This window comes from Gossypium arboreum, chromosome 10 (genome assembly GCF_025698485.1).
Source record: "Gossypium arboreum isolate Shixiya-1 chromosome 10, ASM2569848v2, whole genome shotgun sequence".
Taxonomy (NCBI): Eukaryota; Viridiplantae; Streptophyta; class Magnoliopsida; order Malvales; family Malvaceae; genus Gossypium; species Gossypium arboreum.
In genome coordinates, this window is record NC_069079.1 from 111,118,487 (window position 1) to 111,137,404 (window position 18,918).

Here is an 18,918-nt window from a genome sequence, read left to right on the forward strand (position 1 = left end):
TAGCCAATCTAGTGGTACCATGTGTCATCCTGAGAGGCTGTTACATGGCACCATCAAATTGGCTAATAGTGCCATATCAAACTAACGGTGTTAGTGCGAAGGTACCAGCGAGGTTGACAGAATACAAATTTAAGGATCAACTAGGTACAAATGGACAAATTCAAGGGCTAAATTATATATTATCCCTAATATAATTGTTTGTGTATGCAATATATCAACATAAAATAGTGTTAATTCAATAATGTTATTAGTGATTTGTGAAAACTGAATTAAATCAAAATTTTATATATAAAATATACAAAATGAAAATTCATATATAACATTACACCTTAAATAAAAATTTATGTATAGTTTTAAAATTGATCTCTTAATATTATTTAATTCAATATTTCTTTAATATAGAAACGGTGGGTAGTGTTTTTGTGTATTAAAGGTGTTAAAGAAGTCAAGCCCATCTTTAGAAAAATGGTAAGGGATGCTGATAAGTGATACCCCATAAACCCAATCTTTATTATCGAGCTGACAATGGCAACTTGGGTGGATATTAAATTTCACAAATGTTCCCCTATCAAACCAAGTTAGACCCATTATTGTACTCTAGTTTTCTAACCAAGCAAATATATATATTTATTAGAACTACTCATGATTCGGTGAATTACTATGGGGTGTGTTTCATATTTACAAGATGACGTTATGATGAGGATTACGATGTTGTTATGGCGTGATGGATGTCGTCCTGACAAAAAATAAAACTAACTTTGTGATGTGTTCTCTAATTTAACCGGATTTTCTACTTCTAATTAAACTTTACTATTTATTCTTTAATTAAACTCTAATTATTCTAAGATTATTATAGTCATATTAGGGCTTTAGTTTTAACATATTTAAAGGGGCCATTGTATTCTTGATTTTAGAGGCCAAAATTAAACGCAAATCAACAAGGGTTTTTTTCTTTGAAAGCGACAAGATACAAGATGTAACTGCATATGAGTTTTAATAAGAATTTCATAGTAATTATGGAGTGTAATTTATACCTTTTTTTGTGAATGCCTTATAAAATTTAGGGTTTTGTTTATTGGTTTGCTTTTTGAGATTTTAAACTTTATTTTTGAGGATTGAAATTGTATATTTAGTACTTTTAGATTTATTTTTTATATATTGTACTGTCATTTGTTTACCTATTTAGTGAAAATTTGAAACTTCCATTGCCCGTGATTTTTTATTCTTTGAAGGTTTTTTATGTAAAATATTTGTGTTCATTTTTTTATTTTTACTATCTCATTGTTTATACGAGTCGATGCTTAATAATTACAATCCAAAAGTCAATTTATTATTTATTTAATGTTAATAATTTAAAAAAATTTATAATCAAATTTAAATAATAAATAATTATTTGGGTCTAGAGGCGGTGGAGATAGATTACAGATAGAGCAGCCGGTGGAGTAGTGTGGGCGAGTCTAGGTCAGTGATAACTTGTTGACCAACTTGGATGATTCCTTAGTTGAGGAATAATTAATTACGAATTGGACAAAAAAGTTAAGCTACATGCACTATCTCTAAGCAAGTTGTTTTTCGATTTGAAAATTTCAATTCAATTCCATGTTACTCACTACTAAAACCAGCATCTATAAGCAACCTGTTTGCAGATGCGACTTTTTTTTTCTTTTAGTTCTGAATAATTTTTAAATATTCAAATTATGATATTTTATATTTATGTTCAAATACAGTGGCGGAGCAGGGTTTGGCAAGTGTTCTAATCTTTAAAATTAAAATTTTTTTATTTAAGTTTTTGTAATTTATAAAATTTTAAATTAATAATAATAAAATTATACTTTAATCCTTTTAAAAATAATAAAATTTAATTTAATGGTTTAAAATTACAAAAATATGGACTATTAAAATAATAAAATTACATTTTACTATCGTAAAAATATATAATTTAATTCTAACCCCTCAAAAAAATTTTTAATTCCACCACTGTTCAAATACGTATTCAACATAAATATTAAATATATATATATATATATGTGAAAAATAAAATAGAATAAAATAAATAAAATAAAGAACACATAAATTTTACGTGGAAACCCTTTCGGAAAAAACCACAGCAGAGGAGAAGAAAATTCACTATGTCAAAAATTTTTTTACTCAAATACAAGAGGAATAGACTATGTCTATTTATATGCTTGCAAAGCCATATTCTAGTAGGATTGAAACACCTTATCCTAATCAATATAAAATAGATGGAGTTTAATAAGGTTTAAAACCTTATTCTAAAATAAAATAAAAGAAGTCTAGTTCTATATGGATTTTACTTTTATTTTATTTTCCATCGTATTTTATTTAAATAAGAATTTGGGTCACTTAATTCTAACAATCTCCACCTTGACACAAATTCTCAATGAACAAGTTCTTCATCGCGAACTTTCAATAAACAAGTTCTTCACCTCTTCCAAAAAACCCTTAAGGGTTTAACTTCAACAATGAACACCAACCAAGTCTAAGCAATGCTCAAACTTGGTTATAGGAAGTGACTTAGTCATCATATCTGCAGGATTTTCATGAGTGCTAATTTTGCTCACAACAATATCACCACGAGCAATAATATCACGAACAAAATGATACCGAATATCAATGTGTTTTGTTCTCTCATGAAACATTTGATCTTTTGTAAGAAAGATGGCACTGATCGTCACAAAATCTTGTGCTGATTTGAAGGTCTTCATTGAGTTCACTAAATAGTCCCTTCAACCAAATAGCTTCTTTACAAGCCTCGGTAATCGCCATGTACTCACTTCAGTGGTAGACAAAGCGATGTAGTTTGCAAAGTGGCTTTCCAACTAATTGCACAACCTCCGATTGTAAAGACGTAACTCGTGAGAGATCTTCTTCTATCAAGGTCTCCAGCAAAATCAGCATCAACATACCCTATAACTCCATATTTAGTTCTTCCAAACTGTAAGCAAACATTAGTAGTGCCTCGTAAGTATCTTAAAATCCATCGAATCGCTTTCCGGTGTTCTTTACCGAGATTCGCCATGTATCTCGCTAAGCGCGACCGATTGCATATGATAAATCGGACGTGAACAAACCATAGCATACATGAGAGATCCTCTCGCACTAGAGTATGGAACATGTGACATGTACTCAATCTCATTATCGATTGAGGAGATAAGGCCGATGAAAGTCCGAAATGGTGCTAAAGGAGTACTAACGAGCTTAGCACTCTGCACATTGAACTCGCAAAGAACTTTCTCAATGTACCCTTCCGACTTAGGTACAATTTACTTGCTTTTCTATCTCGAGAATCTCCATACCAAGTATCTTCTTTGCTGGTCCTAAATCTTTCATCTCAAATTCTTCACTTAGTTGGGCTTTAACCTTTCTTATCTCTTTTATCTTTTCTTTGCTATCAACATGTCATCAACATAAAGAAGTAGATACACAAAAGAACCATCACTTATTTTTCTTAAAATAGACACAATTGTCAAAACTACTTCTTTTGAAATCATGAGAAGTCATAAAGGAATCAAACCTCTTGTACCATTGTCTTGGTGACTGTTTCAAACCGTAAAGGGACTTTTTCAACAAGCAAACATAGTCCTCTTTTTCGAGACTATAAAACCCTCCGGTTGTTGCATGTAAATATCTTCCTCAAGTTCTCCATGCAAAATGCGTTTTACATCTAACCGCTCAAGCTCCAAATCATGCATGGCCACAATACCAAGCAAAGCTCGAATCGAACTATGCTTAACAACCTGGAGAGAACACATCTGTGAAGTCCACTCGAATTTGATCTGTAACCCTTTGCAACAAGCCTTGCTTTATATCCGGGTTCTTCAACTCCGAGTCCCTTCTTTCTTTTTAAACACCCATTTACAACGAATGCCTTTTTACCTTTAGGAAGTTTTACAAGATCCCATGTTCATTTTTTGTGGAGTGATTCCATCTCCTCTTGCATAGCAAACATCCACTTTTTCGAGTCTTCACACTAATCGCCTCGAATAATTAAATGGCTCTTGATTCGCATCTATATCTTCACCACATTTAAAGCATAAGCAACTAGATCAACCTCGCATACTTCTTTGGAGGTTTAATTTCTCTTCTTGTCCTGTTTTTGGCGATAGAGTATTGCGGTGAAGAAGCAACTCTATTCTCAATTTTTGTACTGGCTTGAGGAGTTGATTCTGTATTAATCTGATGCTCCACCTGCTTTTGGTTTTCTTTATTGGAAGAGTCTTTAAGAGATAAGTTAGGTAGCATAGCGTTTCATCAAAACAACATCTCGCTAATCACAACTTTTCTATTTTCAGACACCATAACTTATAGCCTTTTACACCACTTTATAACCAAGAAAACGCATTTAATGGATCTCGGTTCCAATTTTCCATTATCAACATGAGCATACGCAGGACACCCAAAAATCTTTAAATCAGAATAATTAGCAGGATTACCAGACCATACCTCTTGTGGAGTCTTTTTCTCAATGGCAACGGATGGAGATCGGTTGATCAAAAAACATGCAGTAGAGGCTGCTTCTGCCCAAAATGACTTCGGTAAGTTGGCATTTGACAACATACATCGAACCTTCTCCATGATCGTTCTGTTCATTCGTTCTGCAATGCCGTTTTGCTGTGGAGTATGACGAATCGTCAAGTGTCTCATGATCCTTCGACTTGCACAATCTATTAAACTCATCGAATGTAACTCTAAGCCATTGTGCATGCGGAGGTATTTTATCTGCTTTTCCGTCTGCTTTTTCAATCATAATTTTCCAAGACTTAAATGTGGAAAACACATCGCTTTTCGCTTGGGAAGAACGCCCAAACTTTTCTCGGAAAAATCATCAATAAAGGTTAGCATATAATTAGCTCCACCTCTCGAAGGCACTCTGGACGGCCCTCACAGATCAGAATGGATATACTCCAACGTTTCCTTCGTGTTATGGATTCCTCTAGTGAATCGAACTCTCTTTTGCTTCCCAAAACACAGTGCTCACGAAATTCGGTTTGCAAATTCCTTGCCCATTAAGAAGTCCTCTTTGCTTAATTCGCCATGCCATTCTCACTCATATGCCCTAGGCGCATATGCCAAAGTTTAGTAATATCATCATCGACAAGGAAGAGGAAGCGACAATTGCATCACCGATATGATAGAACCTCAGAAAACATATAACTTGGCAATCTTTCTTTGCCCTTTCATCACAACAAGGACCCTTTGAAATCTTTAAAACCCCACTTTCATTGTGTATCTGCCCTTTTGAATCAAGAGTACTCAACGAAATTAAATTTCTTTTCAATTCGGAACATGCCGCACGTCACTAAGTGTTCGACAACTCCATCAAACATCTTAACTTTAATTGTTCCAACACCGCGATTTTACATGAAGCATTATTTCCCATCAAAACAACACCTTCAGATCTCGTTTCATAAGTTGTAAACCAATCCCGATTGGGACTCATGTGGAAGGTGCAACTGAATCAAGTATCCACTCTCGCACTTTAGAATCATTGATGAAGCAACTAGAAGTTCACCATCGCTGTAGTCTTCTACAACATCGACTTCACCGAATTTTTCGATTGCTTTTCCTTTTAATTCGCAGCCTCCTTTTAATCTTATTTTGTAGCTTATAGCACTCGATTTAATGTGCCCTTTCTTCTTGCGAAGTTGCAAGTTTTACCTCTGCTTCAAGATTTCGATCTACCCTTAGATTTACCACGAGGATTCCGTTCTCGTGTTCTACCACGATCATCATCAACATTCCGGTCTTGTCTCCCACGAACAATGAGACCCTCTCCCCGAGAGTTGGGTTTAACCACAAGATGCTTCATCTTATCATACGAGGTTAAAGAATCATAAACCTCATCAACGTGAGAGACTCGCGGCTATATAAAATCGTGTCTCTAAAGGTTGAATAAGACGGGGCAACGAACAAAGTAGAATCAACCCTAGATCTTCCTTATCATCTCGAACCTCCATGGCCTCCAAGTTTGAGAGAATTTCTTTAAACCTTTGTTAAGTGTTCGTGTACGACGCACCTTCCTCCAAACGATGAGCGTAAAGACGCCGCTTCATATGCAACTTGCTTGTTAGAGTTTTCGACATACATATTTGTTCTAGCCTCTTCCATAATGCAATGGCGTTTTCTCTTTCATCACATCCCGCAAAATTTCGTTGGACAAATGCGATGTAATTGTGTTAATGCCTTTCGATCCTTACGCTTCTTCTCTTCATCTGTTAATGTCGAAGGCATCTTATCTATCCTAGCGGGGCATCCTCTAGATCCATCTGTGCAAGAACGCTTGCATCTTAATTTGCCACAACGCAAATCGGTGTTACGATCCAACAAATAAATTTCATACTTCAAAGACGCCATTACCGTGATCGAGATGAATAACCCAGAAGCTCTGATACCAATTTGTGAAAAATAAAATAGAATAAAATAAATAAAAATAAAGAACACATAAATTTTACGTGGAAACCCTTTCGGAAAAAAAACCACGGGCAGAGGAGAAGAAAATTCACTATGTCGAAAATTTTTTTTTTACTCAAATACAAGAGGAATAGACTATGTCTATTTATAGGCTTGCAAAGCCATATTCTAGTAGGATTGAAACACCTTATCCTAATCAATATAAAATAGATGGAGTTTAATAAGGTTTAAAAACCTTATTCTAAAATAAAATAAAAGAAGTCTAGTTCTATATGGATTTTACTTTTATTTTATTTTCCATCGTATTTTATTTAAATAAGAATTTGGGTCACTTAATTCTAACAATATATATATATGAAGTTCAGAATTAAATAATATTTTAGGTATAAGCTCCACCCCTTCCTTAATTCTCCTTCAAGCTCATTTTATCTTCCATAATAAGTATCTCTAAATCCATAACTGAAAATGCTGAGTAACATAAGCATTTCTCAAAACTAAGCACTTAATGGTTGGGAGATTTAAATTTTTTATCATTTTTTTAATCATAAAAGTGTGCTGCTTAGAGTTAACAATGTATGATGGTGAGAATCATAAATTTTTTGACTGAGCTGCAAGAACTATTATTCTATAGAATAACTCCTGAAATCATAATAAATGACAAAATATTTTTCAGCCAAAAATTGATAAATGACTCATTACTTGTTGTAGAAACACCGACCTACACAAACTTGTGATAAAAAAAAAATGTCAACTTGTTAGAAATTTGAGAAATTAATATGCTGCCTGAATTCGTTGTATCTTCAAATTTTAGCCCAACCATAATAATAGGAAACATCAAAAAATGTCGGGTAATGTTGCAAATATTTGGGTAAAAATATGATGTGGATAAATTTTTAATAATAATATGCACTTAATCATTAAATAAAATAAATAATAATAGAGAATTTATAAATAAATATTAATAATTTTATTTAACATAATTAAATAATAATTGGTTACAAGAAATCCTATCAAAGGTATATACATGTAGAAATTACGGATTTAGAACAACGATGTGTGTTTAAAACTAACAAATAATAAATAATGAAACATATGATTTGAAACTAATTAATTATGATATTAAAATAAAAAATAAATTAAATTATGAGTAAAACGAAGTTTAAACAGATAAATACATTACATTAACAATACTAAATGCACTACAATTGTCTCTTATGGTGTGCTCATCAATTATGAGTTATAGAGTTGACTTGTGATACCAATTCAATTAACAAAATTGTTAATATATACAACTAATTAAGATAATAAATTATGTATATTAAAATAAAATGTATAAAATAAAACAAAATAAAATTTTAGTTGAATGATAATTTTAAGGTTTTTACCAATCCAATTATCATGGGTTCAAATCTCACCAAATGTGTCTTTTTAGTTTTACTGGTTTTGTTAAAATAAAAGATTAAAATAATTTCAAATAATTTAAATTATTTTAATTACAAAATGACATTTTGATAATTTCTCTAACTAAGTTGATGTTCGGTTGACTCGTGACATCAACTCAGCAAAAAATTTTATTAATAGTAACCATAGATATACAATTGATAGAAATAAATTGTACATATTAAAACAAAAATGTATAAAATAAAACAAAGCGAAGCTTTGCTTTAGTGGTAAATTCAAGGTATTATCAATCTAATTGGTATGAGTTTAAGTCTCACTAAATGCATTAATTTATTGGTTATTGTTATAATAAAAGACTAAAGTATCATTAAATAATATAAATTATTTTAATTGCGAAAAGAAAGAATATTTTTGTAATTTTCCAAACAAAATTGGTGTTCAGTTGATTCGTAACACTAATACAGTTAAAGATTTTATTAATAGTATAGATAAATAAATTCTAAAATCGTAAACCCTTAAGATCCTAAATCGAGAGTTACCCATATTTATTTATAATAGTTACTATTAATATTTGCTTATATTTAAATAAAATTATTAATATTTATTTACAAGTTATCATGCTATTATTTAAAACTCATATATTAAATTAACATTCAATAAAAAATTTGAATAATTTTAAAATTTATCCCCATAAAAACTCATCTCAAATTCATATCAATGGCTCGGGTTTTTTACAAATATGGTATAAAAAAATTATTATATACGAAAATAGATTGTCAGATAGATTCTTTACGAAAATGGGTTATTTTTTTTTAGTCGCGCCTACCTGACAGGTGCGACATATTATTTTATTAATAAATTTTTTTCTAATATTTTATTATTATTATTATTATTATTATTATTATATTTTAAAAAATTTCGGGTTAAAAACGGGTCGCCCGTGACCTGTAGGCGCCACATGTGGCGCTTGATACAGGGGCGCCACACCCTGCAGGCGTGTAGTCATTTCATGACCCTCCCCAGTGACTTGTCATCTCAAATTGGGGAGGAATGAAATTTAATTGTAGAAAAACAATAATGGGGGACCATATAAGGTCCCCCCCAAAGTTTGTTACGTCCAGGAGCAGGAGCAAAGAAACAAAGAGAAAAAAAAAAGAAAAGAAGAAGAAGAAAGAAGAAGAAGAAGAAAGTTAGTAAATTTTTATAATTATTTTAAAATTAAATTATTTGTAATTTAGAATTATTTGATAAATTTTGTGTTAGTAATTATTTTAAAATTAATTTATTAGTAATTTAATATTATATTTTAAATTATTCTGTTTAGTTTAATAATGTTAAATTTATTTTGTTAAATATTTTGTTATAAATAATTTGTAACTATAAAGAAAATAATTTAGAATTTTTAGAAGTTTAGAGACTAGAAAATCGAAAGTAAAAGAGATTGAGAAAAAAATAGAAAAGACGGACGAAATTGAATGGTTTTGTAAACGATGGGGAATTATAAAATTAATTTTTAAAATGGTTGTGCAATAAAATTATTTTTTAGTAGTGTATAGTGTATTGTGATTTTTTGATAATGTATTTTTAAAAATGATTAGGTTATATAAATTTATTTATTTGATAACTTTTATTGATTGATTAAAATTTTGATTAAATTTGTTGTTATATAATTTTAATTGCAGATTTGTGACAAATGGATTCATTGATTGATAGTACTAATCACATATCAAGTAGCATTAATGAGATGGTAATGAAATTTTTATTTGATATTCACATTACATTATTTGTTGAATGAAATTATATTGTATTAACTATTTCGTTAATATAATAATGTCAGGTCGAGTACCGCGCATTAAAGGGCCATATTTATAGTGTAGGGTTTCAGCCGGATGAATGCCTAATACCGTTCTTAGAGTTAGTCGGGTTCGGATCAGCAGCATTGATCCGGACTTTTAATCTACGATATAACTTGATTACTACCTTAGTCGAGCAATGGCGTCCGAAGACCCACACATTTCATTTGTCGTGCAGGGAGTGCACAATCACTCTAGAGGACGTTGCACTACAGCTGGGGCTCCCCATCGATGGGAACGCGGTCACGGGCGTAAGTTTGATCTCCAGGCCTGCTCGCATTTGCTATGACTTACTTGGACGCTCGCCAAGTGAGGGAAATTTTCAAACCTTGAAGTTTTCATGGCTAAAGGCCAATTTTGAATATTTGCCTAGTACTGCCACTGAATTGGAGGTTATGCAGGCAGCGCGAGCTTATATTATGCACCTTATAGGAGGTGTACTCATGCCGGATACACACGGAAGTGCAGTCCACTTAATGTACTTACCGCTGCTATCTAATTTGCATAACACGCATTCATACAGTTGGGGGTCCGCAGTGTTAGCCATTTTGTACCGCGAACTTTGTCGGACGACAGATCCTTCTGCGGTTGACATAGGTGGATGCCTCATACTGTTGCAGTCGTGGGATCTTTATTAGATGCCATTCTTGGCATCCATTAGTCATCAATCATATATATTTCCACTCGTTAACAGGTGATGAATCTTTACGCGTTACAGCAATTAATTGTCTCTTTTTCGGATTATATTGTTCTAACAATTTATTTTCATAGATGAAGCACGAATCCAGGTATCGGGAGGTCATACACGGTTCTGATATACCGTTTGATGATCGAGAATCATTCTGGAGAGGGAGTAAGTTTTTTTAATATTATTTTTATTTTATTATTTTATCTCACTTAACCCGCGTTAATATAAAAATGTTTGGAACTGTGCAGTTCATTTGGATGCCATATTCTGTTCCTGAAGTTACAGCTGTTATTCCATCGTATGCCCACGTCCACTCACACCTATGGGTGCGTTATCCATTTTCATACAGTGGAGTGGTATCATGGCGATCGAATACTCCGGCAGTTCGGTTGTATACAATATATCCCGACACAGCCAGTAAGATTGGATGTACAGCTACATGGCATGAATAGGAGGGGGAGGCATGGAACTGATTGGGGAGATGAGCATTCAGAATATATTATGATGTGGAACAACCAGTTTAGTAGGGTACCTCAGATGGATCGTTGTTTGGATCTGCAGCCCTCGTCACAGTGCCTACAGTGGTACTATGAGAAGGGGAAACCATTTTTATTTTGTGGGCGGTCGATGGTAGTCCCCCCTCATACGACACGGATTGGGCAACATCTTCCAGATCCGCATCATGCACCAGCTCCAGAGGTAGACCTAGAGCCAGAGCCGGAGCCGGAGCTACACTCCGGGAGCAACTCATATCCACCATCGTACTCTACTCCTCCAGAGCCGTATCCGTCGCCATTCTCTTCTCCCCCCGGCCCATATCCAGCGCCATTCTCTACTCCCCCGACTCGAGTTCATTAGTGGCATTTGAGTCGTTCTCTACACCCATACATATGGATGAAGAGAACGTTAATCACCGTAGTCGCCCAGAACGTGAACGTCGAGCTCCACGAAGATATACCCCTAGAACCACACCATCAAACCATCAATTTTAAGGGGTTTTGTATTGTAAATTACTTTATTTTTTATGTAAATTACTTTATTTTTATGTAAATTATTTTTTTGCATTATATTTATCAATTTTTTTATTTTCCATTTTATTATCGGATTTGAGTGCGAATTTTAGAATTGCTTAGTTGAAATACATAATATGAATAAAAACAGAGAATGATTATCCAGTTTGGTAGTTTCGAAGTACTTAAAAATTAATAAGATAATACTTTTTCTTTCAACATGCAATAAACAACATGTAATGAACAACATCTTAATTTCTATCCGATCGCGATGATTGTCCAGTTTGGTAATTTTGGAATGGGCAGTTACTCCGATTGTAACCAGCTAATCTAAATACTCCACACAGCTTCCCGTCGAATTTCTCTCTAATGTCCATTTCGTTACGGATTCTTGATGATTGCAGACGACTTCTAGGGTTCCTACGTAAGCCTTTGTCTGGGATAAGCTCAAAGGTCGTCTGAGGAACCTCCCAAGTAGATAGGTCAAGAAGCACGGGAAACTCATTCTCCCATACACGCAACGTGCGTTCAAGTGTGTACACCTCATCGATAAATTGATCTACATTGAGCAAGACCTTAGCACAAGCTGCCACAACATATGCACAAGGATAATGAAGTGTTTGGAACCTCCTACAATCGCACCGTCTATTTTGGAGATCAACCCCGTATGACCTAGGTGGAATACCGAGTCAACGACCGATGGTCTCTATAACGCGAAACGTTTCATTACATCGTGAATATAATTCTACATTCATCGACCTCGCCATCCGACAGTTTGCAACAATTGCATCCCTGACATGTTCGACAAACACGTGTCCTGCCTCTATCTGGTTGACTTGTTGCTGACCCATTCTTGGCATCAAGGTAACCAACCTATAGAATGTAGCTGAGAAGACAGATGAAATCGAAAGATGTCGCATTTTCAACAACATAGCGTTAATCCCCTCCACCAAGTTTGTCGTCATTTGACCGTAACGAAAGCCCTCGTCAAAACTTTGAGCCCATTGCCATGGCTCCATGCTACCCAACTATTGTCGGAAATATGTGTTCGTCTGACCTTCCATGTCACTCTCAAGCCTAGTCATCCTTTGTCGAAAAATGTGTGGTTCTAGCTCGTAAGTTGTGTATGTATTAAGACGATATAAGTTAAGTTACAGTCTCGCCACAAAAAAATTGTATGTTATATATTGAAATGATAAGGTTGTTCCTTACCCATTTTCACAACTTGTCTCTTCCAATCTGCATTCTTATAATCTCGATGAAAGTTAGCCGCAATGTGCCGTATGCAGTAAACGGATCTCCATGGCACACCAAAACACCTAATGGCGGCAATGAATCCTTTCCCTCTATTGGAGATGATGCAAATATTATCATTACTAATTACATACCTCCGTAGATTTGTAAGAAAGAATTCCCACGACTCCATGTTTTCTTTATCTACGATGGCAAATGCAATCGGTAGCACATTCCTGTTCCTGTCTTGAACAATCGCAATAAGTAAGATTTGTGTATATTTACCGTATAGCCACGTCCCATCCACTTGCATAAATGGCTTACAGTGGGGAAATGCACGCACACATGGATCAAATGTCCAAAACATCTGTTGGAAAATTCTTTTACCCGGTTGTTGTTGCTTATCCGGGCCATAATAAGGTCTTGTCTGCAACTCAATGACAGTACCCGGTACGTACTCCCTCATTGCCTCAATCCATCCCTGCAACTCATTGTACGATGCATCAAAATTTCCGTACAATTGCTCTATTGCCATCTGTTTAGCTATCCATACCTTTCGATATGATACTCGATACTGGAATCGTGCCTGCATTTCGACAATTAATACCGAAACTTTAATGGTCGGCATGTCTTCAACCATTGGCATGATGCATGTACAAATAGTTTTCGAATAAAGTTTTCGATGATCTTCTGTCATTAGTGTTGAAGTACATGTGTGAGGCCCAACAAATTTTTGTATCTCCCACATCTGAGACTTCTGGATAAATGCAGCTCATATCTGCCAATTGCAGCCTTCTGCCAACTTCCAACACTCTCCAATATATAATGTCGGTTTAGACTTGACGACTTTGTAGTCTACTGATATATTCATACTATACCGCTTAATGGAAAATACGCACTCTTCCTTACTTTCGAATCTCTGGCCCACGAACAACTCCTCGGGATCAGAATATATGGCCATCTGGTGAGTAGGTAGTATCTTAGGGTACTCCGGGAACTCGGCTGCATGCGCCGCATCGGGGTCTATCCGAGACATGTGTGCCCCAGGATTATTGTGTATCACAATACGACGGATCTGGTTCCCGACTAAAGATGCATTAATGTTTCCATCCTCGTTCACGCCTTCATCGTCAATATCATCTGGGACATCATCCACGTCAGGATCACTATCAATATCGACTTCATAATCAGAAGGATCACTACTTCGGTATACATCATCACCACCCACATCAGTCTCGGGTGTAGCATTAAGATCAATGTCAATATCGACTACCAATGTATGATATCGGAACCACCATACACGGCTCTTGAGGTCTAGCTTCTTCACCTAATGGAGTTGGATCTTCTGTTGACTCCACAATAGCTAACTCAGCAAATAAGTGAATCGGTGCATTTTGGTTGCTATGGCAATAAAGAGTGACCATTGTCTCCACATCTTCATCGTCTACAAGTTCCATTTCGGTGAATTTTATGGGATCCATCGAAACTGGAAACTTGTAGAAAATTTTCAAGATCCTTCTCCCACAACGTCTATAAAATTTTTCACTAATTTTTTTCGTTCATATCATCAAACATGATATTTCTATTAAATCTCATTGCAACTTGTTTGCGGCATTCAAATATACATCCGACGCTTATTGTCAAAATTTCGCCATCGAAATAAATGCATACGAAAAATTTGTTCTCCATCTTCAATACTAGATCTGTTAAAAAAAGTTCAAAATTCTCACAATTTTCAAAATTTTTGATGCAAAATTTTTCATTCAGAACCTAACAAACAAAATCATTTATCTAACAAAATAACATTAAATAATAAAATTTCTAACAAATTACTACATTCTATTTAAAAATAAATAAATTAAAATACCTTGTTTTTCTTCTTATTTTCCTTTCTTCCCTTTTTCTTTCTCTCTTTTTACTTCTACTAATTTTTTTTATTAGTTTTTTTGCTCATGCTTTCCCGAGGAGGGGGTATATATAGGGGAATGGGTTGCGCCTAATGAGGAGGCACCACATGTTGCCCCTACCTGACAGGCGTGACATGTTGAGCTTGTCGGTAGGCGCGACATGTGGTGCCTTCTCAGGAGGCTCAACTCGTATTTTATTAAAACCTATTTTCAGATATAATAAATTTTTATACCAAATAGGTAAAAACCAATAAAACCACTATATAAACTAATCATAAATTACTAATAAAATAGCTATAAAAATATTTTTTAAAATACATTATCAAAAAATCGCAATACAATAATACACTACTAAAAATACCATTTTAGAAATTAATTTTATTGCACCAACATTTACAAATTTTATTGCCCTCAAACTCTAATACTACTTTCACAAATATCATCTTTTTCCATTCAATTTCGTCCGTCTTTTCTAATTTTTATTCTCAATCTCTTTTAATTTCAATTTTTAGTCTCTTGACTTCTAAAAATTCTAAATTATTTTCTTTATAGTTACAAATTATTTATAGCAAAATATTTAACAAAATAAATTTAACATTATTAAACTAAACAAAATAATTTAGAATATATAATCTTAAATTATTAATAAATTAATTTTAAAATAATTACAAACACAAAAATTATCAAATAATTCTAAATTACTAACAATCTATTTTAAAATAATTATAAAAATTACTAAATTATTTTCTTTTTCTTTCTTCACCGCTTCCTTCGCACGGTCAATGAGGTTTGCGGTGGTGTGGCGCCTTGCATCAAGGTGCCACATGTAGGCGCCTTACTGGTCACTTGGCGACCGCTTTTAATCTGAAATATTTTTAAAATATAATAATAATAATAAAATATTAAAAAAAATTTATTAATAAAATAATATGTCGTGACTGTCAAGTAGGCGCAACTAAAAAAAAGTAACCTATTTTCGTAAATAATTTATCTGACAACTTATTTTCATATATAATAATTTTTTTTATACCATATTTATAAAAAACCCCAATGGCTCACATAAATTTTTGGTTTTAAATTCCATGAAAAAAGAGCCCAGTACATTTAGCTCAGTTTCTTTCACAGCTCAAACTTCTATTTTTAACAAATACTGGAACGTTTTACGACACTACAATAGTGTTTACTTTGTCTTTTTTCTGGCTTCTCACGGGATTTTGTATTGAGAAGTGGCAGTTCATTTAATGTTAGCATTTACTCACCTGTTACCCGTTGCAGACCACATGCTCATCTATAAATTTAGTGCTCTGTCCCCTTCAAAATTTAAGGTTTAATCAATGATCTAAGGTTATCCTACAGGACCGTCCTAGCACTGTTTTCTTTTGGGTGCATTCTTGTACTTGATTTCATTATGAGTGAGCTTTCAAATAGACAAATGATAGTTAGGACCGTGTTCCAAATAGTGACAGTCAAAGTGTTACTAAAAATTTGTTTTGCTACGGATGTTATTCCAGCCAACTTTGTGTTTGGAGATTCCTTGGTTGATGCAGGAAACAACAATTACATTGCATCATTATCAAAGGCTAACTTCGTCCCAAATGGGATCGATTTTGGAGGTCCGACCGGTCGGTTCACCAATGGTAGAACAATCGTGGACATCATAGGCAAGTTGATAAAGCTTCTGCATTTCATGATTATAAATCTGGTTAAAGAGGCAATTGATTATAAGTTTAATGGAAATGATTGCAGGTCAGGAATTGGGTCTTCCAGGTTTCACTCCGCCTTACTTAGCCCCCACAGCTAGAGGACCAGTGGTTCTTCAAGGTATCAATTATGCTTCTGGGGGAGGTGGGATTCTCAACCACACTGGAAACATCTTTGTAAGGCTTCTTTTACATGGTGTTCAAATGTTAATAAAAGTAGGATTCTTTTCCGGTTATTTATAATATTCTGAAAGCAGGAGAATCAAACAAAATTAAAATAGGAAAAGTAAATCTCAAATTTTAGCGACCAAAATAAAAATTTGACGTAAAAAAGTCTAATTCTGAACTTCAAATGCAGGAACTGGTTTCAACTTGTTTGAGATTAAATTATCTTATGGCTCTTTTTAATGTCCAAAGATCCATTATTTTCACTTAGTAATAAGCAATAATATAAATATGCATGCAATGATAGGGTGGTCGAATCAACTTTGATGCACAGTTGGACAATTTTGAAAATACGAGGCAAGATATAATCTCCACCATTGGTGTTTCTGCAACTCTAGAGCTGCTTCAAAGCTCTCTTTTCTCGGTTACGATGGGATCCAATGATTTCATCAATAACTACTTTACACCCATTGTCTCAGCTGAGGAGCAAAAATTAGTCCCTCCACAAGTGTTTGTGGCCTCCATGATTGCAAGATTCAAGCTACAGCTTACTGTAATAGATTTTCTACTCAACTCTCTTTCTTATATCAATCATAGTTTCCACAGAAATTCAGCTTTGTTTTTTTTTTTTTTTTTTGCAGAGACTTTACACTTCGGGTGCTAGAAAGATTATTGTGGTAAATGTAGGCCCCATTGGATGTATACCATATGAGAGAGACCTAAATCCAACAGCTGGAACTAGCTGTGCTAGTCGTCCAAATCAGCTGGCTCAGCTATTTAATACTGAGTTGAGGAGTCTTACTAAAGAGCTCGCCACAAGCTTTAAGGGTTCAATTTTTGTGTATGCTGATGTTTACCGCATTGTAGACGATATGATACAAAATTATAGAGCCTATGGTACCAATGCTGTAAAATTCTTTTCACCCACTTTTCAAGCAATTGCATTAACCATATGTTCTGAAATGGTTTAGCTATATTTCGTGTTCTACAGGTTTCGACAGCGGAAGCTTTGCATGCTGCTATATGGCCGGTAGCTTCGGTGGCTTGATCCCATGTGGTCCGTCATCCAAAGTTTGTCCAGATAGATCCAAGTACGTTTTCTGGGACCCATTCCATCCTTCTGATGCAGCCAATGTCATAATAGCGAAACGTCTCCTGGATGGCGACTCTAATGATGTTTTTCCTATCAACATTCGGCAACTTGCTAATGTATGAGAAAAAATTGAACTGATAGCACATATTACACGATAATTTTCAAGTGATTCCCTTGGAATTAATGATCAATTATGAGCTAAATATGACGAGGATTGGAAGACATATATAAAATTCTTCCATCTTGCCAAGTCTTGATAGCGTATCATTATAGGCTTCAAGGGCTTGTGGTTAATGAGAAATTTTACTACAATGAGCTCCTTGGAAGAACATGCATGAAAAGCCAATGAATGGTTGGTGAAACTAGCTAGTTTTATTTCATTGCCAAATCTTAATTGATTAAACTAGCATAAAATTTTATAGGATTATGAATCGTTTATGCTATAGATCACTCTATAAATATGTCAACAATCAGCATTCTTGGCAGGTACCGTACTGATTAATATATGTATGCTAAAAACTCAGATATAGGATATGTATTAACAAAGTCATATTCAACTTTGTTAAAAAAAATGTAAAGTACACCAACAGTCACTCATGTTTAATCTCAATGACAAAACAGTCACTCAACTTTCAACTTAGTCACTAAACTTTTAAAAAATAACAAATCAGTCACCACTAACCATTTCCTATTACATATGTGAAAAATAAAATAGAATAAAATAAATAAAAATAAAGAACACATAAATTTTACGTGGAAACCCTTTCGGGAAAAAACCACGGGCAGAGGAGAAGAAAATTCACTATGTCGAAAAATTTTTACTCAAATACAAGAGGAATAGACTATGTCTATTTATAGGCTTGCAAAGCCATATTCTAGTAGGATTGAAACACCTTATCCTAATCAATATAAAATAGATGGAGTTTAATAAGGTTTAAAACCTTATTCTAAAATAAAATAAAAGAAGTCTAGTTCTATATGGATTTTACTTTTATTTTATTTTCCATCGTATTTTATTTAAATAAAGAATTTGGGTCACTTAATTCTAACAATCTCCACCTTGACACAAATTCTCAATGAACAAGTTCTTCATCGCGAACTTTCAATAAACAAGTTCTTCACCTCTTCCAAAAACCCCTTAAGGGTTTAACTTCAACAATGAACACCAACCAAGTCTAAGCAATGCTCAAACTTGGTTATAGGAAGTGACTTAGTCATCATATCTGCAGGATTTTCATGAGTGCTAATTTTGCTCACAACAATATCACCACGAGCAATAATATCACGAACAAAATGATACCGAATATCAATGTGTTTTGTTCTCTCATGAAACATTTGATCTTTTGTAAGAAAGATGGCACTCTGATCGTCACAAAATATCGTGGCTTGATTTGAAGGTCTTCATTGAGTTCACTAAATAGTCCTTCAACCAAATA

The 18,918-nt window shown here is 34.0% G+C and overlaps 2 protein-coding genes across 3 annotated transcripts; both read left to right on the forward strand.

Moving 5' to 3' along the window:
- The first annotated feature begins 9,526 nt into the window (after positions 1-9,526).
- Positions 9,527-10,324, forward strand: LOC108487920 (protein MAIN-LIKE 2-like). The gene is made up of 2 exons (XM_017792255.1): positions 9,527-9,580; positions 9,671-10,324. The coding sequence occupies exons 1-2, from the start codon at positions 9,527-9,529 to the stop codon at positions 10,322-10,324; spliced, it is 708 nt and encodes a 235-aa protein (XP_017647744.1).
- A 5,474-nt stretch (positions 10,325-15,798) lies between these two features.
- LOC108488465 (GDSL esterase/lipase At4g16230-like) lies at positions 15,799-17,794 on the forward strand. 2 transcript variants are annotated; one of them, XM_053020638.1, is made up of 5 exons: positions 15,799-16,185; positions 16,271-16,401; positions 16,697-16,942; positions 17,031-17,297; positions 17,381-17,622. In XM_053020638.1, the coding sequence occupies exons 1-5, from the start codon at positions 15,933-15,935 to the stop codon at positions 17,435-17,437; spliced, it is 954 nt and encodes a 317-aa protein (XP_052876598.1). In that variant the 5' UTR covers positions 15,799-15,932; the 3' UTR covers positions 17,438-17,622. The 2 variants fall into 2 exon arrangements, with proteins under 2 accessions (XP_052876598.1, XP_017648232.2); XM_017792743.2 differs by having other exon boundaries at positions 15,807-16,185; positions 17,031-17,286; positions 17,381-17,794.
- Positions 17,795-18,918: the final 1,124 nt, after the last annotated feature.